This window comes from Rhinolophus hipposideros, assembly GCF_964194185.1.
Source record: "Rhinolophus hipposideros genome assembly, chromosome: 21".
In the NCBI taxonomy this organism is placed as follows: domain Eukaryota; kingdom Metazoa; phylum Chordata; class Mammalia; order Chiroptera; family Rhinolophidae; genus Rhinolophus; species Rhinolophus hipposideros.
Window position 1 is genome coordinate 38772264 of NC_138067.1, and position 25744 is coordinate 38798007.

At 54.1% G+C, this 25744-nt stretch overlaps 2 protein-coding genes across 4 annotated transcripts in view; both read right to left on the reverse strand.

Annotated features, from left to right (window-relative positions):
• Nucleotides 1-1139: 1139 nt before the first annotated feature.
• Nucleotides 1140-4997, reverse strand: CCNP (cyclin P; the record flags this gene model as incomplete). Of its 2 annotated transcripts, none has more annotated exons than XM_081031325.1 (7): nt 4915-4997; nt 4638-4835; nt 3199-3288; nt 2973-3128; nt 2269-2427; nt 2026-2177; nt 1140-1305 (listed from the first exon to the last, which is right to left on the reverse strand). In XM_081031325.1, exons 1-7 carry the CDS (start codon nt 4918-4920, stop codon nt 1140-1142), a joined length of 927 nt encoding a protein of 308 aa, XP_080887451.1. In that variant the 5' UTR covers nt 4921-4997. The 2 variants fall into 2 exon arrangements, with proteins under 2 accessions (XP_080887451.1, XP_080887452.1); XM_081031326.1 differs by lacking the exon at nt 1140-1305 and adding an exon at nt 1423-1781.
• Nucleotides 4998-8114: 3117 nt separating this feature from the next.
• Nucleotides 8115-25744, reverse strand: part of AKT2 (AKT serine/threonine kinase 2) — a 49467-nt gene continuing 31837 nt past the window's right edge. For both annotated transcript variants that reach the window (XM_081032751.1, XM_081032752.1), the window contains exons 5-14: nt 19011-19164; nt 18413-18544; nt 16848-16913; nt 15726-15794; nt 14980-15102; nt 13710-13838; nt 13313-13527; nt 12684-12771; nt 12477-12579; nt 8115-11404 (exon numbers count right to left, since the gene is read on the reverse strand). In XM_081032751.1, the coding sequence (XP_080888877.1) occupies nt 11325-11404; nt 12477-12579; nt 12684-12771; nt 13313-13527; nt 13710-13838; nt 14980-15102; nt 15726-15794; nt 16848-16913; nt 18413-18544; nt 19011-19164 (1159 nt within the window). In that variant the 3' untranslated portion in view covers nt 8115-11324. The remainder of the gene's footprint in view (nt 11405-12476; nt 12580-12683; nt 12772-13312; nt 13528-13709; nt 13839-14979; nt 15103-15725; nt 15795-16847; nt 16914-18412; nt 18545-19010; nt 19165-25744) is intronic.

Genomic DNA, 25744 nt, shown 5'->3' on the forward strand with positions numbered 1-25744 from the left:
GTATTTCCACTGTCCCCTCCCATCCTCACCACACATCCTCTCCCTGGCAGGTCCTACTCAACATACTCTGAAAAGAGAACCTTCCATCCCATCAGCAGCATCTGCTTCTATCTCTTACTGTACTTTGCTAAGTGAGTCTCTCCCCAACTCTGGTCCTCCAATCTCGAATATCTCAGGGGCAGGAACTTCCTTCTCTCAGCACATCCAAACCCTGGCTTGGTTAAGAGTCTAATATTCCTAAAGTTGAATTTTAGAGCAGTGAGCTCGCCTTTCTGCACCTCAGGTATATTTCTGTTTTAATTAAAAACATGGAGATCCACAGCTTCATAGCAAATATTTTCTGAGCACTTACTAACTGGCTAGGTGCTAGAGGCTTTGTACAAACGGGATCACTGTCCCTAACTCACAGCCCTGATAGGATGCAATGCTTTTTCATACCACCTACTAGGTATCAGGCAATGTTCAAAAGCTACTCATAACATACTCCTAAGAGTATGTTAACTTAACCTTATCACATCTCTCAATGAGGTGAAGTAAACCGGATCCCATTTACCAAACTCTTGCTATCAAAGAAGACCTGTACTATCACAAACTGATGACCCTCGCAGTCCAGCATATATGTGATGGGCTTAGACAAACATTAAAAAAATATTTAATTAGTTTCCAACATATAGAAGCAGAGATATTTATGAATTTGCATATTTTCAACCTCACTTGAACAAAATCTGAAAATCTGGCAATATGGAGGTAGTATTCAGGACGGGGGGGACATTCTCAGTTTCCCACAGTCCCCATTTCTCCTAAATTCTTCCCCACCCTGAGACAGAGGGCCATTCAGCTTGCGTTGAGATTTTCCTTTCGGCATCCCTGTCCATCTATCTCCCGCAAGGGTTTGTTCTTGGGATGCCCAGTTTGATCCCGGGCAGCTGCGCTTGCGGAAGCCCGTTAGTGCCCCCTCGCGGAGGAGTCGGAATTCGCATGCATTAAGGGACAGAACAATCAAAGAGGCCCGGGAAGTGACCAATCAAAATCGAGAGAGAGGTCGGAATCCGACCAATGAGAACAGAGAGCGCTCAGAATAAAAAACTCTTTTATTGAAGTGGGAGGCGGACACACACGGAGTCTTTTTTGATAGGGATTCAGGGAGGCCCGGGCTGGGGGCGGCGGAGCAGGCAGGCGGCGGCGAGGCTGGTGCCTTGGCATTGGGGCCGGGCGTACTTGAGGAAGATGGCGGCGCGGCCGGGCGCAGGGCCTCTGAGCGCCGCGTGGGCCATGCACGGCTCCAGCGGGCTCAATTCTGCGGGGCTGCAGCGGGGAGACGGAGAAACTGAGGCGGACGCAGGGGACAGCGATGGAGACGACCTGTCCTCGGAGCTGGGGGCTCAAGACCGAGAAGACACGTTGACTTGGGGCTATCTCGCGGCCCATTATCTAGAGAGGGACTAGAGGGAGCCAAGGAAGGGCAAACCTCCATTCTCCCCGCAGGGCGCGGCTAGGGAGGGCCAGGGCCCTCGGGGAGGGAAGGCGTGGTGCTGAGGACGGCCAGGCATCCAGCTCTACCCTGGAGGCTCAGCTGGAAGCAAAGACGATACACCCTGACCCTTGGTGGCATGGACAACAGGGAGGCGGAGCTCCAGCAGTTGAAGGGAGACCCCATTCGCGGCTAGAGGGAAGCTGCGGAACTTGAGGCTGGCACACCTCTCATCCTCAACTCTGGAACACAGCATCTTCCGGGTCTGGGGAGAGTCTCTCACCCTGGACATGGTTAAGGGTCCCCAAATCTAGACAAACAACCCATTCTCCCAGACACTCCCAGAGAAAAACAAATGGGATTGCCCCCAGGCTAAGCAAACACCCCATTCTCTCTTACACGCAGAAAAATCAAGTCTAGGTGTCGTCGTCGTGTCTCCCCCACCCCTATAAATTGTCTCATTCTCTGAGACAGTAAAGACAGCGACCAGGAAGGCAGAACCCTGAAGCCTCCGCCTCCTGGGAGGGCAAAGAGACCCTCCACGATGGACGTACCTGTAAAGCGCCGGCTCCTGTCCGGACCCCGCGCTGTTGAGCACGCGGTGCGCCAGGCTCAGCGCCGCTGCTGCGCGGCGACCGGGCTCCCACCGAGCGGCCTCGGCCTCCAGCAGAGACAGCTCCAGGAAGTAGGTGGCAAGTAGCATCACCTGCCAAAGCCGGGGGAGACTATCAGGCCACGCCCCTAGCCCGCATAGGCCACGCCCCTAGCCGCAAAAGCCGTAAACCGGTCCCGCGCACCTGGGAGCTGCTCCCGGCCACTGCAGCAAGTAGGCCAAGGCAGAGGAGCGGACCTGGGTGGTGCAGCCGGAAATCCAAGCGGCTCAGGATGCGGCGCTCGGCCCGCAGAAGCTCGGCCTGCGAGAAAGAGCCAGCTCCCAGGAGGCAGAGGGAGGCGGGCTTTGGGTTGGGGGGAAAAGAGGTGTTATTCCCTGCCCTGGAGCGCTGTGTTGTTTCCTTTCTGGTCCTCAGTTTCCTGATCTGTAAAATGGAGCCACTGATTTGTTGTCTGGAAGTCGTGAGAACAGTCTTCAGAGTCAGAGAGACCTGGGTTCGATTTCAAATCCTACCATTTAGGCACACTGTGTGACATGTACATTCACGGAGGCGCGCTGAGACTGCTTCCTCATCTGTAAAACGGAGATACTGCTTCTACCTCACCAGGCAGTTCTGATAAAGCACTGAGTTTACACATGTTAACTAACTTCTCAAGGAGGGCTGTTAACTACTGCAACTACTCAAGACTGAGTCCAAGTCCCAACTTTGGACTTTGGGCAAATGTCTTCCTCTCTCTGGGCCTCAGTCTCCTCCTCATACAGATCTGCTGAGATTCCAAGAGGACGTAAAACACTCGCTGGGCACAGTGCTTGGCACACAGTAAGAGTTTAATTTGTGACAGCGGCGTGTAGGAAGGGCTCACCCTCCCAGCCCTACCCCGGAAGTACCTCGGGAAGCACGCACTCTTCCATTTTGCACGCCACGAACAGGCAGGCCACGCCCAGCAGCTGCAGGCGGTGTAGGCGCACTCGGCCCACGCGCAGGTAGGAATCGAGCAGGTGCACAGCCAGGTAGAGAGTGTCCCCCGCCAGGCCCAGGTACTCCTGGGGAGGAGCGCGGGTGACCACCAGGCTGCGGGACAGGCCCCGCCCCGCCCCCCGCCCCGGTACGTACGTGCACCTGGACCAGCCAGTCCACCACTAGCGCCCGCATCTCCGGGGTCACGGTGCGGGGCAGGGCCCTCCCGGGCAGCGCGCGGCACACCTGGGGTTGGGTAGGGTCGGCCTCACACTCTACACCTGTGTCTCAGCTTCTCTCCTGAGCTCCAGCCCTGGGTGCCGCAGCCCGCCTCGCCCCAGCTGGACAGGGCATGAGTGCCACACCCAAACTAGCTTCCAGCATCTCCTCCACATATGCTCCTTTTCCCTATCACTGTCTTTAAAACCCTGGTCTTTCTTCTGGGTTTCACCTCCTTATCCACGCCACCCCCCCAGTCTGCAGCCCCCACAGCCATGGGAACTCCAGAGCATCTCATCTCCCCCTGGGTTCCCAGCCTCCACTCTTGGTCACCAATCCTCAACCCATCCTGCTCAGAGCCCCCAGACAGGTCTTTCTAAAGTACAAACTTGACCAAGAAACTCCCCCGCTTAAAACCCTTCCATGGTTTCCAGGACCCTCAGGAGAAAATCCTAATTGCTCTCAGACTCTCTCAGGCCCTGCCCCTGCTCCAACATCATCTCTTTCCTCAGTGCCTTCACAACCCACACTCCAGCTACCCCAGCCGCCTTTTGGCCCTAGGCTATGCCAAGATCATCCCTACCTCAGGACCTTTGCATGTATGTAATGTTCCCTCCACCTGAAATGGTTCTTTCCCAGATGACTCCTCAGTCATTCAAGTCTCAGTTAAAACTCCCCTGACTTTTTCTATACTCTTCCCTATTTCATCACTTTATTTCCCCCAATAGTATATTTTCAATCTGGAGATAGCCAGTGTTTCCTTGTGTATTTTGTCTGTTTGCCCCACTAGGCTGCTGGCACGCAAGGGCAGGGATTTCTGACCAGATGCCAGCTATATCTGAGTTCCTAACAGAGACCCTGATCCAGGAGACGCTCACAAGATGTTTGTTAAATGAATTCGTCCCTTCAATGTTTCTTCTGCCAGTGCCTGTCTCAGATGTCTGTGGACTACCACGGCCTGTGTTTTGGTCTTTGTGGGCCTTCTGAAATTATCACCTACATTTGTTTGCTTGCCTCCTCACAAAGAGGACAGACTGCCTCTGTTCATAGCAGCATTCACCAGTGCCTAGAACATGCTCAAAAACACTTGTTAATACATCGCTAAATATTTGTCAATCCAATATATATAAGTGACAAGAACGAGGGGCTCTGAAATACCAAAGGAGGGACTGCAAACAGGCGGGGAGGATGGGAAAGGGCATTGAGGGTAACGGGTTGGGGACAGCAACCAAGCCACGAACTTGGGAAGTCAGCGAGAAGGGATGAGACGGAGGCTGGCCGGGAAGCAGACCTAGCCTCGGCTAACCCGCCCCACTCTGCTACCCTCCGGGCCTGGGGCGGCCCGCCGTCCAAGGGGTCCCGCCTGGCCCCCTCACCAAGACCTCGGTGAAGATGTCCCCGGCGTACTCGCGTTCTCCCTGCAGCCCCAGCGCGCTCAGCGCCTCCTCCAGCGCCGGCGGCGCGCACGATCCCGGGGGTCTTTCTGAGAGTCCTGGGGAAACGCTCGTGCCTGCAGGGATACCGTCAGAAGCTGGGGCGCTCGGGGGCTCTGAGTCGAGGGAAGCAGTGGGATTCTGCAAGGAAGAGGGGCTGGAGTCAGCGCCTGGAGGGAGGCCCGAACCGGGAGGTGGGACGCCGGCTTCTGCATCTCACCAGCATCCTCGAGGCTGGCGTCGGAGGCCAAACCGAGCCCAAACCGAGCCCCCACCTCTTCCGGCTGGAGCGTGGACCCGCGGCAGGCGCTTTAAATGCACCTGGGCGCACGCGCGTTGAGCACACCTCATCTCGGCAGGTGCGTCGGCAATAGAAGATGCTACAGAGAGGCTGGCTCTGCCCCTCCAAATCCTGTATCAGGCAGCTGAGTCCAGCCCTTGTCCTGTTACTACATGACCAGATGCAGCTTCTCGGAGCCTCATGTTCCCCAGCTATGAAGTAGGGATTATTTCAAAACCTAGCCAATGGAGTTGTACTGAGGATTTTATGATTGTCTTTGTTAAGTAGCTAGCACAGGGCTTAATGCAGTCAAAGCCCAAGACATGGGAGCTACAAGTCTCTTCACAAATATTTAAGGAAGGCCCCTGTGGTCCATGCAGTGGGAGTTCAGGGGTGAACAACCCACCTGTGGCTGCTGCCTTTTACCAAGCCAGTGGCCCAGAGCTGAGCTGGCCATGGGACAAGTTGCCAGTGATGCGTGTGAACTGGTGTAGCAGCCTCCTCACTGCTCTCCTCACTCCCCTCCCCCGCACTCGGTTCCCTGCATGCAGCCAGAAGGGATCCTGTGCACACCTAATAAATCAGAATCTCACTCGGCCTCTGCTCAGAACTCCATCATGGCTCCCATCATGGCTCCCATCTCCCTCAAGATGCAAGTCCACGAAGCCCTGTATTATCTTCCCACCCCACACACACCTGTGAGCTCATCTCCTGTTCTTATTTCCCTCGCTCCTTCCTCTCCCACACCAGCCTCCTGACTCATCCTCACCCACACCAGGCGCACTCCTACCTCAGGGCCTTTGCACTGTTTCCTCTGCCTGAAATGTTCTTCTCTTGCTTCCTTTAAGGTGTTTACTCAGATGTCACCTTCTCCATGAAAAGTGTCATCCTGAGCACTTTCTGCCCCCATGCTCTGTACTTATTCTCTCCTTAGCATTCGCTGCCTTATTTATTGTCTCCCTCCTGACTAGAATGTGAACCTCATGAAGGCAGGGCTTCTCTGGTTTTTCATTGCTGTATTCCCAGTGCCCAGAACAGGGCTGGGCACATAGTAGGTGCTCAATAAATATCTGCTGAATGAATGAGTGAACAGGCTGGATGTAATTTAGAGATGGTGGTCTGGAAGGAGCTCTCTGAGGAGGTGACATTGGAGCTGAAACCATTGGAGCTGAACGCGGAGGAACCAGGAATGCAAAGAGAGGGGAAGATATTCTAAGTGGAGAGAATAGCCTGAGCAAAGGCCCTGAGGTAGGAAAGAGCTTGCTTTTTCAGGCATGGAGACGTCAGTGACACTGGAAAATCAAGCAGAGAGAAGAGTGAGATGCTGGACCAATGGCTTCCTGTCACAATAAAACCAAACTCCGTACCTCAGCCACAGGTTCGTTTGGCCCACGGTTACCTCTATAACCTCATTTCCTTCTGCTCTCCCACTCCCTCACTCGACTTGAGACACCATGTACTCTTTATGTACTCTCCAGATGCATCAGGCATCTGCCTGCCTCAGGGCCTTGGTACTTGCTGTTCCTTTCACCCGACCACTTGATATTTACTCAGATATTTACATTATCCGAGTATCTCCACAGAAGGTACTAACTACAAAGAAAACGTAGTAACTTCACAGTGGCGGCACCTGACAGACACCACCTTAACAAAGGCATCAGTCACCTCCTGATAGGTTGCACTGAGAAAGGCAGATCATTTCTGGGAATTCCTGCCAAAAATAGCTTGAGTAGAACCACGAGGAAACATGAGGCAGCAACACCTAATGGAGGGACATTCTGCAAAATAACTGCCCTCCCTGTAAGCTTCCAACCTGACAACTGAATGCAACATGTGAGCCTGGACTGAGTCACTAGCCAGGAAATGTTTTTTCTTTTGTACACAAGAACATTCGTGTGACCATTAGTAAATCTGATTAAGTCTGAGAAGAGCGTTGTTTCATTGTTAGCTTCCTGACCTTGATCACTGGACTGTGGTTATGTAAGAGAATGTTCTTGTTATAGGACGGATACACACATACGGGGGGAGGGAGGGAGTCAATGTAAAACATCCTTAGAACCTGTGTGAAGGGGAGATGACAATTCTTTGTACTTTTTTTAAATTGAAAAAATTTAGAGATTTATGAGAAGTTGCAAAAATAGTACAAAGTTCACATATACCCCACACCCCCTAAGCAATAGGTTTCCCCTATTACTACCTTAGTGTGCTGATTTGTCACAATTGAATGAACCAACAGGGTATGTTATTATTCAACTCCATGCTTTACTCAGATTTCCTCTCTATACCCAATGTCCCTCTCTGTTCCAGGACCCTATTCAGGGTGCATTACACTGCTTTCATGTCTCCTAAAGCTTCCCTTGGTTGTGAGTTTCTCGGGCTTTTCTTGTTTTGAAAATCTTAACAGTTTTGAGAACCGGTGGTCAGGTATTTTGTAGACCCTCCCTCAGTTGGGATCTGCTTGGTGTCTGTTTTCTTTCATAGACTGGGGGAATCCTTTTTGGGGAGGAAGACCACAGAGGTGAAGTACCGTTCTAATCACACCATGACTAGATACGTGCTGCCAACAGGACACATCACTGTGGACACTGACCCTCATCACCAGCTGATGTACTGTTTGTCAAGCTCGCCCTGCTTTCTACACTGTTCTCTGGAAGGAAATCACTTTGCAGCCCTCACTTAAGCAGTGGGGGTTGTTTCCCCTCCTTGAAGGTGGAGTTATCTACAGAAATTATCTGGAATTCTGTGAGAACAGGTGTCTGTTCTCACCATTTATCATTTACATCAATACAGGTTCATTTGTTTTACTTTGGCTATAACCTAATACTACACTACTTATTTTTGGTGCTCAAATTGCTTTCAGCTTTGGCCACTGGGAGCTCTTCCCATTGACTCCTGTGTCCCTTTACACGCCATCAGTGAGGTTTTTGTTATTTAGCAGGTCTGTCCTTCCAGGCACTCCAGTCCTAAAAGCATTTTAGTACAATTTTTGAAAGTTTCAAAGTTTTCTATCAGTCTGCAATTATTTCAGAATCAAAGTTAAAAATATGTGAATCGCTCCACTTGTTTGGGTAGCTACCTGGCACATATTAAAACGCAGCCACCCCGGGATACAGGCCACAAAAGTAAAAGCACAAGTTGGTAAGGATGGATTGTTCAAGTTTATTACAGCATTGTTGGCAGCAACAACAAAACCCACCCCAAACTGGAAACCAAGTAAATTCCTGTCAAGGGGGGGGGGCAGCTGGATCAGCTGAGGTTCATCCACCCTGCGGAACACAATGAAGCACCTGCGTCCCCAAAACACAGAAAAGTGGCTAAAACAGGGTAACATTTTGACCAATGACCCAACACACCCTCCGAATGCACACGTTGGTAGCAGTGTGGCCAAGACGTGGCAGGATATAGTGCAGGGACTTGGCATGATTCACTAAGAGGAAAGAGTTCTGCAAAAAAAGAAGAAAGCAGCTTTTTTATGCCACGTCCATTCGCACAGAGGTGACACAAGCACTAAAATCAGCACTTGACAGCCTGCGATCTGGGTGATGTTTACTGTCTTGCGGATTTGTTTTGCTTGCATTCTTCTTCACAAACAGACAAAACTTGTGACACTTTCCACATGCATGTGACAAAAGACAGATTACTCAAATTATAGTTTTTCTAATTGATAAAATTTTATTAAAACTCTTCTGTCTAAAACTCCCTCTTTGGGAAAAGTTCTACAGAAATAAGAAGCACCACTACATCTAAGGGCATGCGTTCAACAGAGGGAAGCAATTGGGTAACCTGCTGGAGCCCATCCATGGAATGTGACACAAGTGCTACCATATTGAGATACCCAGGGACAGAACCACACGGGAGAGCTGAGTGCCAGAGCGATGTGAAAAGAAACTAGCATGGTCACCTCAGGGGGCTGCATCGAGAGGGGAGAGTAAATGGCTTTTCTTTGTAAGCCTTTCTGGCTTATCTTATGACCACCAGGACACACTTTTGTAACTAAATAAATATAATAAAGTCCATATGAAGTTAGGGAGGAAAAACAAATTCCTTGAGTATTGGTTGCAGCTAACGCAGATTTCTATAAATTACATTCACCTTTTCTGCTATCTTCACTTAAAATCTCAAAAGGCTCCATGTGTGTGAAGTCTGGCAAAATCAGACATTAAATTACTTGTGCTCAGCAGGGCAGCCCTCGGTCCCGGGTCTGGGAGGAGTGATTCAAGCATGGGAACACTACAATAAAGGGGACGGCTGGCAGAGGATTCCCAGAGCTGTGAGGGCTATGACCCAACTTGAGATGCTCCCAGCTGCCAGCCACCACACATCCCACTGACAGACCCAGGAATCAGTCTTGGAATTAACAGGCCTCAGGGCTCCCCAATTTAGCATAAACTGGACGGGGACACGCACACAATGCCCTGCTCTAGGGCTCAAGGGCCATGGAAATAAACGTGCTCCCTGTCACTGCCCAGGGCTCGGTGTCGCCTAGCACCTCCTCTTTGTTCAGAGCCACCCACCCCTCCCACTCCTGGCCTTCCACCCCCCCTCGCTTTGCCTAAGCAGCATCTGAGGGTCTGGTGAGCCCTCCCCAACTCCTCAGCAGCTTCCACTCCAAGATGCCTCCTCTACCCACTTCCACACCTCGGGCTCGATGGGCCCCTACCTAATGCAGCCACGGGAGCAGGAGGCAGCTGGTGCCAGGGGCCGGCCGTAAGCAAGGAAAGGCCCAGGGTGATGAGCCCTGATCTTAAACAAGTGTCTTTATTGCTTGTACCGTACAAATACGAGGAATGGGGAAAGGCCAGTGGGGAGGAAGAATTATCAGATAAATGACATACACACACAAAAAGGGAAAGAGACCCCCCCCACACTCCCCCAAACCAACCCCCACCCCACCCCAGGATGTCTCTCTGTGAACTACCTAGTACAGGAGGTGGGGTGGGGAGACCAATACCACAAAAACTACATTCCAAACACCCGGAGATGTTGGTGAGAAGGGGTAGGGACAGGGCAGCAAGTGGACCTCAAGTGTGGCTCCCCTGTTAGGCCAGCACTCCTCTCCTGGGATGAAATAAATGCTCCAGCCAGGGACAGGGGCCGAGCCCACACACACCATGCACACTCGAGGCCGGGACACACTTGCCCTCACACGCACATACCCAACACACATGCACACACACACCCTATGTGTATCTATGTCCCAGATGCACAGGGACGCCCAGACACACACAGTTCAAGGCACACACACAAGTGCCCAGAGCACTGACACACGTTCACCTTAAGGCTGCAGAACATTGGGCTGGGGGAAGAGGAGGGGGTGAGGTGGCCTGGAGCCTTACTTCTCAGAGGCTCCCACCCCAGTACGTACCAGACACACCCACCCCCACCCCCTCCTCGACCCAAGTCCACGGGGCCCAATACTGTCTCGGTGTGAGATGTGTAACAGCCGAGGCTGGCGCCCCTCCACCCCAGGCAGAGAAAAGGGGCAATCCCGGCCCCTATCCTTGGAGGGGCCAGGGCCAGGCCCGGGGTCCAGCGGGAGGTAAGGCCAGCTGGAAGGAAGCCCTGGGGAGGAAGCCTGGTAAGGCACGGGGCTGGGGGGCGGGAAGGCTAGGCCCCAAATGTTCCTCCTGCCTCATCCACAGGGTCAGGAGAGCAGCATGGGGCATGGGGCGAGGTGAGGCAGCACCCATCCCCTGGGCCCCTCCAGGCTCCCCACAGAGTAATTGGGCCTCAGTCACGTGAGGAAGCCCTAGACCTCCACTCCTGCAGTTCCCAAAGGCCCTGCCTTTCTCTAGACATTATTGCTTTTCTGCCCCAGTGCGGGGAGAGGGCCGGACTGTCCCTTCGCCAGGCCACTCAGAGCCTAACAACAGGCATGGAAGGCAGCCCCGGAGCACGGCCCCAGGCAGCATGTGACCGGCAGCCCAGAAGAAGGCAGCTTCCGAGGGCAGCAGTGCAGAGGCAGGCTGCCTGGGGGCGCCTGGCCGGAAATTCGGGCAGGCCCCCGCTCTACCTTCCCTCCTCACTGGGGCTTGCGTTGATTAAAAACTGGAATTTCCCCAATTGCCCAAAAGCCTGGTCCTGGAGTCTCCCCAGTCTTGGTCTGGGCACAAAGGTGAGGGCAGGACAGGATCCTGGAGGCAGGGCCACTGGGTCCGCTGAGGGGATTTTGGCGGAGGGCTGAAGAAAAAACTGGAAATGGGGGTGAGGGGATGAGGGATGGAGATGCAAACAAAAAAGGCAAAAAAACATTAAAAAAAAGAAAAGAAAAAAAAGACAAAGCCCTCCTGCGGTGATGGCAGCCTTGCGAGTGTCCTGTGGCGGCTTCAGCGGCAGGCAGGCAGCGCTGCTCACTCGCGGATGCTGGCCGAGTAGGAGAACTGGGGGAAGTGGGTTGGCTGGTCCATGTCGAGCGAGCCCAGGCTGTCATCTGCAGGGGTCAATGGAGGTGGATTGGGGAGAAGCGGCCTGCAGAGGGCCTAGCACACCACCCAGACTCCCGGGGGAGGGGAGAAGAAAGGAACCAGCCCTAGAAAGGACTGCAGGCAGACCACACAGCATGAAACAACTCCCCGCCCCCATCTGCTCGTGGGGCATCCAAGAGACTTTCTCTAACAGAGGCCCCTCGACCACACACAGCACCCCACCCACCCAGGTCAGAACCTAAGCAGCCGCCAGCTCCGCTGCTCTCCTCCTCCTCCCCTCCACCTCAGCTCACCGGGTTGTCCACTGCGGGCCGCCCAGACCTCTCCAGCCCAGCCCCTGCCCTGGCTACCACTCCTGCCCCAACAGTCCTCCCTCCACATGCAGGCCCTGATGCAACCCTGTCCCTCCTCTGCACACAACCCTTCCACAGCTCCCCAGAAAAGTCCCCACTCCTCCCAGTGGCCTCCAAGCCCCTCCTGCTCTGGCCCCATGTCCTCTCCCCTCCCCTGCCTCACCTACTCAGACCTCTGCAATGCTCCCATTTCTGAGAGTCCCATGTGCTGTTTCTTCTACCAGAAATGTATCTCAGCTGCCCTGTCTCCTCCTCCAGGAAGGCCTCCCTTGACCCACAAGCCAAGTCAGGCAGTTGCTCCGGGCTTCCCCAGTCCCTATGCTCCTATACCCTCGCCATGAGCACACCGGGCTGTCACTCCACCTGGACCGGGAACTCCCTGAGGGCAGGGCCCAGGGCCCGTCTCCATCACTGCTGTCTCCAGCATAGCCCAGCACCGGGCAGGTGGGTAACAACTCCGACAGCTACAGTCAGTGAACTAATCCAGCCCCAAAGGTCTGGGCGAGTTGGGAAGATGTCTACAGCTCTGCCATCTCTGCACTGCCAGTTCCCCTAAGCGTCTCCTGCCCTGACCTCTGGAATGTGCTATAGCAATGGCTCCTGGTGATCCTCGCTGGGTCTGCAGGTGACCAAGAGCAAAAACCCCGTGAGCTTCCTCCTGGAGATCTGGGTCAGCAGCAGAACCCCAAGCAGGCCCAGTGGGTTTGGGGCCTCAGACACTCACAGCGGTCCGGGGGTGTGATTGTGATGGACTGGGCGGTGAACTCGTCATCGAAGTACCTGGTGTCCACCTCAGATGTGACCTGAGGTTTGAAGGGTGGCAGGAGCTGCGGACAAGAGAAGCCCAGGCTCAGGCCTGAGGACGGGAGGCCTTGGCCAAGGTCACCCACAGGAGGCTGGGCTCCTGCTGGGGGCAGGCAGAGGCTCTCACCTTCTTCTGCACCACGTCCTGCCAGTTGGTGCTGAGAAAGAACCTGTGCTCCATGACCTCCTTGGCATCGCTAGGGCCCCCGCCGAGCCTGGGCAGAGACGGCCATGAGCACCCGCCTCCCAGGGCAGCTGTGTGCCAGGCGGCGGGCGTCCGGTGCAGGGACGGGCCTGCCACACGCTCACCCTAGATCAGCTGTAATGATCCCCTCCTGGCCACAGGCCACCACTTCAGAGGGGGAAAGTGAGGCAGGGAGGGAGGGAGCTCACAGGCCCAGGGTCAAAGCCAGGGGACTGCAACCTAGCCCCCAGTTCAGAATGAGAGCTGAGGGGCCAGACAGCCACCTCACATCCCGGCTCTGCCACATGACTGGGCCACCCCAGGCCAGGCACAGGGCCGCCCTGCTCCTGCGTCCCCATGAAACAAGGCAGTGCAGGCAGAGGACTAAGCACAGGCCTGGCCCCTAGGGAGTGCTCCCTAAGCACCAGCGATGGGGACCATCAGAGGCTGTGTGGGGACAATGCACACCACATGCCCACAAGCGAGTGTGCCTGTGGACTCTGCCCCTGCGGGCCGTGGGGACAGTGGTCGCAGGTGGTGCTGGGCTGGGCAGGGCATACTCCAGCCCTCACCTCTGCTTGGGGTCTTTCTTAAGCAACCCAGCGAGAAGAGACTTGGCCTCAGGGCTGAGCGTGCGCGGGAAGCGGATCTCCTCCATGAGGATGAGCTCGAAGAGGCGCTCATGGTCCTGGTTGTAGAAGGGCAGGCGGCCGCACATCATCTCGTACATGACCACGCCCAGCCCCCACCAGTCCACCGCCCGGCCATAGTCGTTGTCTTCCAGCACCTGACAAGGAGGGGCAATGAGGGGCCAGACCCACACCCCGGGGCACAGAGTGGGGGACACGGGGAAGGTGACCTGAGGAATTGGAACCCAGCCTTCAGAGCGTCTGGGCAGGGGAAGCACACAGCCCCGGGGTCCCACCTCCCTCATCCTCACAGGCCCCTGGGATCTCCAGCCCCAGACACCTCGGGTGCCAGGTATTCGGGGGTCCCACAGAAGGTTTTCATGGTGGCCCCGTCACTGATGCCCTCTTTGCACAGGCCAAAGTCAGTGATCTTGATGTGGCCATCTTTGTCCAGCATGAGGTTTTCCAGCTGTAGGAAAAGTCACTGTATCAGGGACATGTCCTTCCTGAGCTCACTGCCACCCCCTGAAGCCCCCCACACCCAGCCCTGCCCTAGATGAGGCTCTGGCTCTAGGCTGGGCCACAGGGCACACCCCCAGCACAGGGTTAAGCCCTCACCCTCTGATTCGAGGTGGCCAGCCTCTGGCTGCCCCCCAGGGAAGCTGGAGAAAAGCAGGGCAGGAAGCGATGGAGCCAGGCCCTCCCCCAATCTGCCTCCCCCACTGCGGGCTGTAGTTTTCCAACTTTGCATATGAGAGACACTGTCTTTCTTCTATTTTTAACTAAACTTCACACAAATGGGCAATTTAATGGGCCTCTGCATAACCTTCTCCAGGTCAAGACAGGACATTACCAGCCCCGGAGACCCACGTGCCCCTTCCCTTCCCTTCCCTGTTAGTAACCACCCCTTGCTCCGACAGAGAAGTCATTTTGCTTCCTTGCCCTTCTTTGCAGTTTCTCCCACCTCCATGTACACCTGTGAACAACACAGATCTGTCCTGTCTGTTCTGCTTTTCCCCTCAACGTCAGCCTCTGCTGCATCCACGCTGCTCTATGTGGCTATCGTTTGTTCTCTTTAACTGCTGTGCAGAGCCCTTGTGTGTGAACACACCACACCTTCTATCCATCACCCGACAGCGGACACCTGGGCTGCTTTCAGTAGTGTGAACAGCACTGCCAAGAGCATGTGTCCACATTTTGATGTGGACACAGGTACCTGTTCCTGTGGTGCATACACCTAGGGCACAATGGCTGGCTCACAGGGCACGCACACATTCAGCATGAGTGGATTCTGCCAAACTATCTTCTCAAGTGCTTGTACCGATTTACCACCTCTGGCTGCAAAGGAGCGTCTGTCTGCTCACCAGAGGCTCGGAAGGGCCCCTGCACAGGGCTGCCTGCTGTGGAACCACCACCCAGGGCCTGAGCAGCACGGTTACCACCTCCAGAGGGAACGGGACGCAGGGCCACGGACAACCAACAAGACAGACCCTTCCTGGAGCGGGGAGCTTGGCACATAGGGCAGAGGGCCTGGGCCCAGCCTCCACTGTGAGATCCTGTGCATACACAGGCCAGCCTGGGCCCTCGCCAGGAGGCGACCGCGTGCTCACCTTGATATCACGGTACACCACATCCCGTGAGTGCAGGTACTCCAGGGCCGAGACAATCTCTGCGCCATAAAAGCGGGCCCGCTCCTCCGTGAAGACACGTTCCCGGGACAGGTGGAAGAACAGCTGCCAAAGGGGGGGCAGGAGAGGTCAGACCCCTGGCCCAGAAAAGGATGGGACACTGCCCAGTGATATGGTGACAACTGCTCCGTGAACCAGCAAGTGACAGCGAGAAGGACCAAGTGAGGAACGATGAGTAGAGAGGAGCTCACGTGATTTAAAAAAAAAAAAAAAAAGAGCGAGGGATAAAGAGAGAAGGACTGACAGCAGACACCAAGGGGAGAGTAAGGGGGGGACAACATGAAGGGGACAGTGAGTGAGGGAGTGACAGCAGGGAAGCAGAGAACACTGCTCTGCATCAGAGCTGGGGAAAGCAGAGGACTGGCGGCTCTTGACCCGTGTATGTTCTTTGCAGTGCTGTCATCCAGCCACCCCCAGAGCCCCCTCCACGGCTCTCCACACCTGGTTTGTATCCTGCCCACCAGCTCACTAGCTGTGTGAAGTTGGGCAAGCCCTTGAGCTCTCCGAGCCTGTTTCCCTACGTGCAAAATGGAGACGATGCCTGCCTCAAGGAGCAGGAGGACGGAAGGAGATGACAACTGCCAAGTCTCCCTCCGTCCCCTCCACCCCACCCCACACACCAGGGAAAGAGACACCCAGAAAGCCAGGCAAGGGACAGTGAGGCTCACCTCACCACCATTGGCGTACTCCATCACGAAGCACAGGCGGTCGTGGGTCTGGAAAGCATATTTCAGCGCCTGCGGGAAAGGAAGGCAGTGGGGCATTGCGGATTCTGCCTCGACACTCCCTGCCCAGACCCAGCTGTGGCAATTGGGCAGCTGGGGCTCAAACCTCAGCTCTGCCTTTTGGGGTATGTGAGTGAGCTCGCGGCTGAGGGCTGGGAGAGAGTTATGTGCTGAGAAATCCTGCCCTGTGCTTTCCACTAAGTCTTCAAGAGGCACGGCCTCGGGACATCACGTTCCGAGCAACCAGAGCCGTTTCACGTTTGTCTTCCTCTTCCTATTTTATAGTCCAATGTGTTCCTCTCTCTCTCTCTCTCTCTCTCTCTCTCTCACACACACACACACACACACACACGGTGTGTTGGCTGGGAGTTGAAGGTAGCTCAGGAGCTCACCCCAAAGACAAGCGATCCGCCAGCAGAGTAGTTCTCAAGCTGTGCTCTAAGGAGCCTACAGAGGGAGCCTCAGAGGACTCTGGGGTGACCCCTCTGCTCACAACAACTCTACTGTTCTCCATCTCTACGTGGAAGTACCTCATAAAATTTCATTTGAACAAGTGCTGCGGCTTAACAGGACACCTGGACAGCAACTGAGCTAAGGAAACAACCCATAAGCCAGCCACCCTCAACCTGGTCCAGTTAACTGACGGCTGCTGGCCTTGACGGAGACTAGCCCAAAGAGGTGTCTGCTCAGCGTAAGTTGACAGGCAGCACACGATTCATCAGCTTTAAGGATTGCAGTTTAAAGCAAAAACAAAAAAATAATGTTTCCACTTCCACCAGCTGGGCTAACTAAGCATCTCACACTCAAAGACAGCAGCCATGCTCTCCTGGGACCCTCCTGCAATGTGATTTCATCTGGCAGCTGAGGCGCTGACAGGAATCCACTGTCTATGAAGAAGCAGCCACCCCTGGGGTCTTGGTTCAGGCCATCTGGGAAGCCCAACAACCTGGCCAACACCAGGTCTGTGCTTCCCAGGGGCAGGGTCGGCCCGCTCTCCGAGCTCTGTCCAAAGGGCTGGCCCGGAGGCCTCGCACGGAATACAGGCCTGAGGGGAGTGCCACTCACAGTGAGGAACGGGTGCCTGGTGTTCTGGAGGACCCGGCTCTCGGTGACCGTGTGGGCAACTTCATCCTGCAGACAGAGGCCGGGTGAGGGGCTGGTGGGTGACATCATGCCTGCCCACCACCTCCCAACCAGAGGGATGAGGGGCGGTATCCTGGTTAAATGTAACCCCATTCCTAACTAATACGCAGAGAGAGAGAACGGAGAAGTAGCACATTACCATCCACAAGCTCTAACGGAATAATGAACCCACACAAGGGCATCCAGTGGTTCATTCTGAAAACCATGAGGTGAGAAGTCAGTGGGGACTTTATGATAAAGGGATCAGACTGTCACCTCCTGAAACCACAAGCCAATTTTAACATCCCTGAGGGGGGACAAGCAGACATTACGAGCCCCCTGAGATGATGCCACAGGCCGTGGGAATCAGCACCTATAAAAGTTCTTGCCAGAAGGAGGAACTGGCTCTAGAATGAGGACTCCAGGCTGTGGAGCAGTGGTTCTGTGTGTGGTCCCCACACAGGCAGCCTCTGGTCGCCTGGGAACTTGGAGAAATGCAAATTCTCAGGCCCTTCCCCAGTCCCACCTGAAACTTGGAGAGGGGCCTAGCAGCAGTTGCCCAGGCCTTCCCGGTGACTAACACGGGCTCAGCTCTGGTATCTGAGCACACAGCAGTCACCAGAGAGCTGTGAACAATCCTGAACTACCTGCAGACCCAGACACGGGCTCTCCCCCAAGGGACATTTGGTAGTAATGTCTAAAGACACTTTAGTTGTCACAACTGAGGGGCGGGGGGTGCTACTGGCTTCAGTGGGCTGAGGCCAGGGACACTGCCACACGTCCTACGATGAACTGGCCCGAAATGTCCGCAGTGCTGAGGCTGAGAAACCCTGCCTCGGACCGACGACACTAGGGGTCGTTCACTTTGTTGGAGGTGATCACAGTACCATGATTACAGTCTTTAAAATCTTCACCTGCTCAAGACACACATCTAAGTACGTATGGGTAGATTATACGTTGTCTAAATCACGCCTTAAGTATGTTTTCCAGAACAAAAAAGGGGGAAAGCAGAGCTAATGAAACAAGATTGGCCAAATGTTGATAACTGTTGAAGCTGGATGATAGCTATATGGGAGTCCATTATATTTATTTTTCTTTTAAAAATTCTGTGTATGTTAGGAATTTTCCATTTTAAAAACTTTAAATAAGGAGAAAAAAGAAACAGAATTCCATTCCTGGCCCAGCCTCCTATGGAGACACCCTGAGCCAAACCCCGACCCGTGAGGCCTACGGAGGCCGCCTTTCAGGCCCCCTCCAGCGCCTGCTGGGGGAGGCCCCAGTCAGACTTTCTCCACCTCCACGCTAGGTATCCGAAGGGTGAGCTGGGCGCTCAGCAGGTTCTCTCTGGGCCTCAGGCTCCCGTTCACTGACTGGGGACTTATAGGACTATGCCCGGGGGGAGAGGTTTGGTGGGAGAATGAGATATTGGCAGCCAAAGGCGTGGGTAGGTGTCCTGGCCCTGTGCGCGCCTCCCTGGAGGCCAGCCCGTGGCAGCCTGGGACACCCACCTTGGCGATGATAACCTCCTTCCGCAGGATCTTCATGGCATAGTAACGGCCAGTGGCCTTCTCCCGCACCAGGATCACTTTGCCAAAGGTGCCCTTGCCGAGGAGTTTGAGATAGTCGAAGTCATTCATGGTCTGCCAGGGATGGGGAGCGAGTGAGCTGTCAGCACTTGGCACACGGCCCGTGGGAGGAAATTTTCCCAAAGAAAAAGGAAAATTAAAGGACACTGTTGCCAAAATGCTCAGGCATGAGCAGGAAGGGAGGCTCCGGGCAGCAAGTTTAGTTCTGCAGTGGCCTTCAGACCAACTCTCCCACCCCCTGACTCTCCCCGGCATGGGCGCTGGGAAGGCTCCAGTGAGGGGAGGCACAGGTCTTGGTACCTTCAGGATAACGATGCCCCTCACCCTGTGGGTACAAAGCAACCCTGGCACAGCTATACTCTTGATATCATCCATCCTACAGGGCAGTCGTGGGCAAAGGCTGGGTCCCTACACACTCTGTATGGAAACCAAGGGTGGGAGGGCCAGCACTGGGGCTGGGACGGGGTGCTCACAGACTGGCAGGCCCTACCCCCGACCACCTGTGCCCCCAAGCACTTACCACCTTGGCTCGGGCCTTGCTAACTGCCACTTCCATCTCCTCAGCTGCCGAAGAGTCACTAGGGGAGCCACACTTGTAGTCCATGGGGTCCTCACCCGGGCCCCGCTGCTTGAGGCTGTTGGCGACCATCTGGATGGCCCGCATCCACTCCTCCCTGTGTGGGGACATGTCAGGGGAGCCATGAGTCCTGGGGAGCCTGGACCTTGCGGCAGGAAGAGCTGAGCCCCACGCTAATGGGAAAGCAAATGACCAAACACCTTTGGGCATTTTGGCGAGATCTGTCTGAGCTGGGGGGAGCTGATGGGACCAGAATGAAATTTTACAGACCCTCTGGATGGGAGAGGGCAAGAGTAGAATAAGAACAGGGACCGTCTATATCCCAGGAGTGGCCTGGCCGGAGGGCCACTTGAAGTCAGGCAGCATTAAATGATCAAAGAGGAACAAGCACCCTTTTTCTCCGCTCCTTGAAAATGAGCTGCCACCTGGAGCCTTGAATGATGAAGAGACAATGTTCCTCTGAATTCGTCCAGAATAAATGACACGCTCAAGTGTACCAGAGACCAATTTTTGTAAAAGGAAACCAAGAGTAAAAGAAAGCATTCGTTAGCCACAGAAGCTGAAGCTCTTCCAAGGCAAGAGCCACCAACCTGACTCTGGAGGGGGCTGTCCGCTGGCAGGAGGGCCAGGGGCGTGGAAGAGAAGGTGGCAGACAGGGAAGCAGGTGCCAGCAAAAGGGAGCCTCGTTTAAGAACAATAAGCTAGTTCTGTCATTCATGATTCAGAACTTGTGGGGAAGAATTGGCTTCTGATATTTGCAAACTGCTCTGTCTGGAGAAATTAATAAAAGTGTCCAGAGACCAAGAAAAAAATATATAAGGCTGAATGATACTAAATTGTCCATATCCCCTTTCTGAGCCACCATGTAATTTTTTCATTGGTTCAACCCCAATATCTGTTGAACCCCTTATGGATTTTGCTTATGTCTATAAAACAGCCACATAAACAGTGGATAAAGTTCACTAGGAATGAGAAAATTCAGACAGCACAGCAGGCAACGTCCCAAATCAGAGATTTAAATAAGCCCCAGTGAGTCCAGCACCTTCCAGAATCCCCTACCCCCAGCAGGTGTTACTTTTCCTTGATCCTGAAGCACCTGCCCAAGACCTGGAATAGAGCAAGGGGCCAGGCTGGGATTCCAAAGCCACGACTTGGCCACCCTGCTGTGCTGCGCTCCTCCGAGACTCCATCTCCTCCTGCACCAAACAGCACTACAATTGACCCTGAACAATGCGGGGGGGTGAGGGGCGCCCACTCCCTATGCAGTTGGAAATCTGTATATAACTTCTGACTCACCAAAAATGTAATTACTAATCACCTACTGTTGATTGGAAGCCTTACTGCTAATATCAACAGTTGATTAATACATATTTTGTATGTCATATGTATTATATACTACTGTACTCCTACAATAAGAAAAGAAAAATCATAAGGAAGAAAAAATACATTTACAGTATTGAGAAAAATACACATAAGTGGACCCACACAGTTCAAACCTGTGTTGCTCAAGGGTCAACTGTACTTCTATAATCAATCGGTCCTACGATGCAGGTCCTGCTTTAATTGGGCCTTCCTTTTTCTTATTACATAATATTATGGTGTGTCTGCAGGTGACAGCATCTTAAATTGATAAAACACGGCAACTGAGCTCACAGGGTGGTATGAGGTGGACAGCGGACATTCCGTCGCTAAGAGAAAGAACGAGGCAGCTCTATATGCGGACTTGGCATGATCGGAGACATCTTAAGTGCAAAAGGGATGGTGCAAAACAGCACCATTTCATGCTCTTTGAGTTACAAACAAAAGGAACTTATGTGCACGAGCGCACATAAGCACAAGCACCTCTGGAAGGACGCTAGCGACACAAGGCCCAGGCTTCCTCCAGGACGGGGACTGGGACTCGGGGGTGAAAAACAATCTCATTCCACTGTCTTCTAATAACACTCACAGAGCACTCACCCCTCCTTCTCTATTACAGATGAGAAAACTGAGGCACGGGTTAAAAAACAAAATTCAAGAAAACACAGTGGTTACTCCAAGCCTGGCAGCTGGAATTGCAGGGCCTTGGACCTCCCAGAGCCGAAGGGCAGGCAGTTCTTGCTTCGCTCCATGGCTTGCTGGACCAGGCAGCAACCAAGCTCAGAGGCCCCAGCTCACATACAAAAGCTCTGCTTCTGATAGTGGCCTCACTCACTCTAGATCGTGCATCCTAAGACAGCTGCGCGAACACTGCAAGCGCAAACATCAAATGCTGGCACACTGGTCCACCCTAAGCCCAAGCAGAGTCTGGGAGCCGCACAACCCATGCAAGTCAATCCCGTGAGGACAGGTGTTTCCTGTGTTCATACATGGTGGGGCCCAGCACACAGGCAAATACTTGGAAGGTATCTGGCCAAGGAGGGAGTGAGGCAGCTGAAGTCGACGTGGCCCCCGGCCTAGTGCACATGGAGACTCAGGGCACATCCAGGTAGAGCACAAGGCCGGGTACAAACCAAACAGAGCCACCGAGGCCCAGTGCACACCCAGGTGGAGCGCACTCCGGTGGAGCACACCGAGGGCCAGCGCACACCCCGGCGGAGCACACCGAGGGCCAGCGCACACCCCGGCGGAGCACACCGAGGGCCAGCGCACACCCCGGCGGAGCACACCGAGGGCCAGCGCACACCCCGGCGGAGCACACCGAGGGCCAGCGCACACCCCGGCGGAGCACAGCGAGGGCCAGCGCACACCCCGGCGGAGCACAGCGAGGGCCAGCGCACACCCCGGCGGAGCACAGCGAGGGCCAGCGCACACCCCGGCGGAGCACAGCGAGGGCCAGCGCACACCCCGGCGGAGCACACCGAGGGCCAGCGCACAACCCGGCGGAGCACACCGAGGGCCAGCGCACACCCTGGCGGAGCACACCCACGGCCAGTGCACACCCTAGCAGAGCACATCCCAGTGGAGCACACCAAGGCCCAGGGCACACCCCAGCAGTGCACACTGAGGCCCGGTGCACAACCAGACAGAGAGGCACTGGCCTCTTCCCTCCCTGACCCAAGGCCTCAAGCCGCATTTCTCAACTTGTTTTACCCTGTGCCCTCTTTGGAACGAATTACAATATAAATCTCTATGCCTACATTAACATTCCTGTATTTCAAAAAATGTGGGTATGGGGCACATCCCATGATTTGTTTTATCAGATAGTTGTCCTCTTAGAAATTTTTAAATGCTGACTTTGGATGTAATACCATGGATTTAAAAAGAAAAATCACCAATCTTCTAAGAAATATGCTGAATATGTTTAAAGAAAAAAATACATATACATCTCACCTACAGAGATCTTGAGGGACTGTCACATGAAAAAAAAAAGTTGCAGACTATGTTGCATCGTGTACTCTTGTTTTTGTTTCTAAAGGAGAACACAGACAGTCCATAAACAGTAGCCTGAATAAATGAATGACAGTGTATCCACGCCATAGGACCTACGGAAGTGGCTCCGAGGGGCTACTCTGGAGTGGCCTCTCTGCCCCACAGAGCTGCTCCTCAGGAGCATGGGCTCCAGGGCCAAACCAGCTGGGGTTCAAATGGCTACTCTGCCACCGGGGTAGTGAGCACACCCCTCCCAGTCCGCCCTTCTCCTCAGTAGACTGGGGACACTGAGACATAGGTGAGCTGCTGTGTAGAAAGCACTGCACACACAGAAAGTGTTCATCAGGAAGGTGTGAAAGACACTGAGGGGTCTGGGCCCATCCCATCCACCCTGACTCACGTGCCCAGCCCCACGGGGAGCGGCAGAACCTGCGGCAATGCAGGAGGTCGGCTGGGTGTCACTGGGGCTCTGCCAATGCTGACAAGCCCCCAATCCTGTTCCAACTGGACTGAGGTTGCAAGGTTGCAGCACTGAGAATTCAGAGAAAAAGCAAGGGCCTCAGTCCAGAACACTCCTCACGGGTTTGCAACATGGTGTCTGGGGCAGAGGGGAGCTCCCCGCCAGCGTGGAGGCTGATGTGCCTTCCACTCCTCAAAGGAGAGCCTTCAGGGGAACCAACCTCCTTCCCCTCAAGAGACACAACAAGAAAAACAACAGCTCCACAGACACCAACTCATTCTATTTCCCTCAAGGGTGTTAGAGGGGGTGTTAGAGGGGGAGCAAGTGTGTTTCTGATGTGGAAACTGAGGCGCACAGAGGTGGACTCACCTGTGGAGGTCACACAGCCAGGCATGCTGGACTCACCGGCTCCTGCTCCCTGATGAAAGCTACAACTTCCTTTCCAGACTGAGGCCCAGAGGATCAAGCAGGGCGCTCTCCCGGGAAAGCTCAGGAAATAAGGAACACCAAGCCATGGAGCCCCGGAGCAGAGCAAAGGAAAGCTGCCCTTTGGGAGTTCTGACCTGCATCGCCTTTTGGAGAGGGACTCCCCCAATAAACAGCAATACAAACGCCCTCCACTTGCACGGGCATGCTCTGTTTTTTAAATCCATGGTCTTACACCCAAAATTAGCATTTAAAAATTTCTAAGAGGACAATTTATCTCACATAAAGTGCCCAGATACTCGAGTCCTCCCGGACCCTATGAAGCAGGACCTGTTATTCACCTCCTTCGAGAAACTGAGACACAGAGAAGCTGACATTTGCCCAGTTACACAGGCAGCAAGCAGAGGCCCAGGCTCAGTGTCCCTACTGCCCCCAAAGCACTTCTCCCAACGGGAGTCTTCTTATCCCTCACTTGGGCTCCAGGGCCAGGGAAGACATATTTGGGGGAGCCACACCGCCCCAAGCACTAGGCCAAGCATGGCACAGGCTCAGGAGCCAGGAGCCAGGGCCTAAAGCCCAGCTCTGCTGCACACTGGCTAATAAGGACCCTGAGCGGCTTCGCTTCTCCAGCCTCCGTCTGCCTCCCACATACACTGGGCATCACACAGTGGCTGAGTGCACAGACTCTGGAGCCAATGGCCTGGCGTGAATCTTAGCTCTGCCCCTCCTGGAGGCAACACTGGGCAGGTGATTTAACTTTCCTGTGCCTCAGCTGGCTGACACACAGAGCACAGACTACAGGGTCACGTAAGGGTGAAATGCAACACCACATATAAAGCACTTAGGGCAGTGCCTGGCACAGAGCGAGTACCTCAAAAGATGGTTGTCAGAATCCACCCACCCAGCCAGCAATACTTCCTAAGTGCCTTCTGTGCACCCAGCCCGGCTCTGGGTGCTGAGGCTACAGCAGGGAACAGGTCCCATGGAGTTCCGAGCCTAACAGAGAGGACAAGTATGTAAAGGTTCCAAGATAGGGACTGGAGAAAGGTACTGCTCGGAGGGTGGTCAGGGAAGTCCTCTCTGAGGAGGTGGCACGTAAGCCAGAACCTGAAAGATGGCCCTGGAACATGGACCATGCCCAGTGCCAAGAACAGGCACTTGGCACCACCGGGCTGTGAAATGAAATGGAGGGAAGGAGGCAACTGTGCAAGTGACAGGAGGAAAAGGAATCGGGTGGGTGAACAGCACAGCAAAGGTCCTGAGCAGGCGGGAGCCTTGAGTGCCTGCAGGAGACCCCGTAGGTGTAATGGGGCTGGATCCAACAGAGAAGGGAACAGGAGATAAGGGAAGGGGGAGGGCAGGCCCACACTACACCGGGAGCCATGTGCCACTATGTTAGGGATTCACATGTAACATCACGGGAAGTCGCCAAAGGGTTTGTACAAGGGTGACAGGATCTGATTTCTGTTTTAAGTCAACAGCTGCTGTGTGGGAGACAGACTGGAAGCAGGAGACTACGGCAGTCCTCCCAGGAGGTGCTAGTGGCAGAGGAGATGGAGGGGAGAAAAGGTGTCAACAAGCAGGATTCCACAGGGCGGGGCCTGGGTCTGTCACATTTACTTCCTCCTTTGTTCCCCATGACAGTCAGAGAACGGAGTCCCAATGAGAAAATGGCACAACACTGGTCTGACTCCAGAGTCTGGGCCCCAGCCCCAGGATACCCTGCTGAGCAGACTAAATATGCCCCACAGGGAAGCCAGAGGGGACAGGCTTGTCCTCATCGCAGCTCCAGAAGTAACTGCTGACAGCTAGTCTGAAGGTGGATGGGGGACCTCTCCCTAACCTGGGCCCTCTTCTGACCCAGAGGGTATTTACAGCAGGAGGGCATCTGAGGTCCGGCTCGGTTCAGACAGACACCCTCAGATGGGCTGAGTTGGCTGATCCAGGCCAAGCCCTGCCTGGTGGGGAAAACCCACCCGGTTTTTCTTTCATTTCAGATCTTTCTTTTATTCTATAACCCCCTGTGCCTCTGTTTCACTACCACCCCTGTTAACAGGTGAGGAACTACCTCCTAGAAATGCTGTGAAGGTAAAATGAGTTAATGTATGTAAAGATCTTAGAACAGGGTCTGGCTCAACAGAGAATTAGTTTTAATTATTTTTTTATTCATTCAACAAACATTTACTGAACACCTATTTATGTTCCCAGCACAAATATATTAGAAAATGTCACACCTGGTAAATAGGTACTGTAAAGAAAAACAAAGCAGAGTAAGGGTAACAGAGACACAGGGGCAGGGCAGGACACTCCAAGAAGGTGGCATTTGAGCAGAGACCTTGTGAAGTTAAGGAGAAAACTGTAATGTTACCCAGGGGAAGAGGGTTCTAAGCAAAGGGTACAGCAAGTGCAAAGGTCCTGCGGTAGAAAGTGTGTTTGGCGT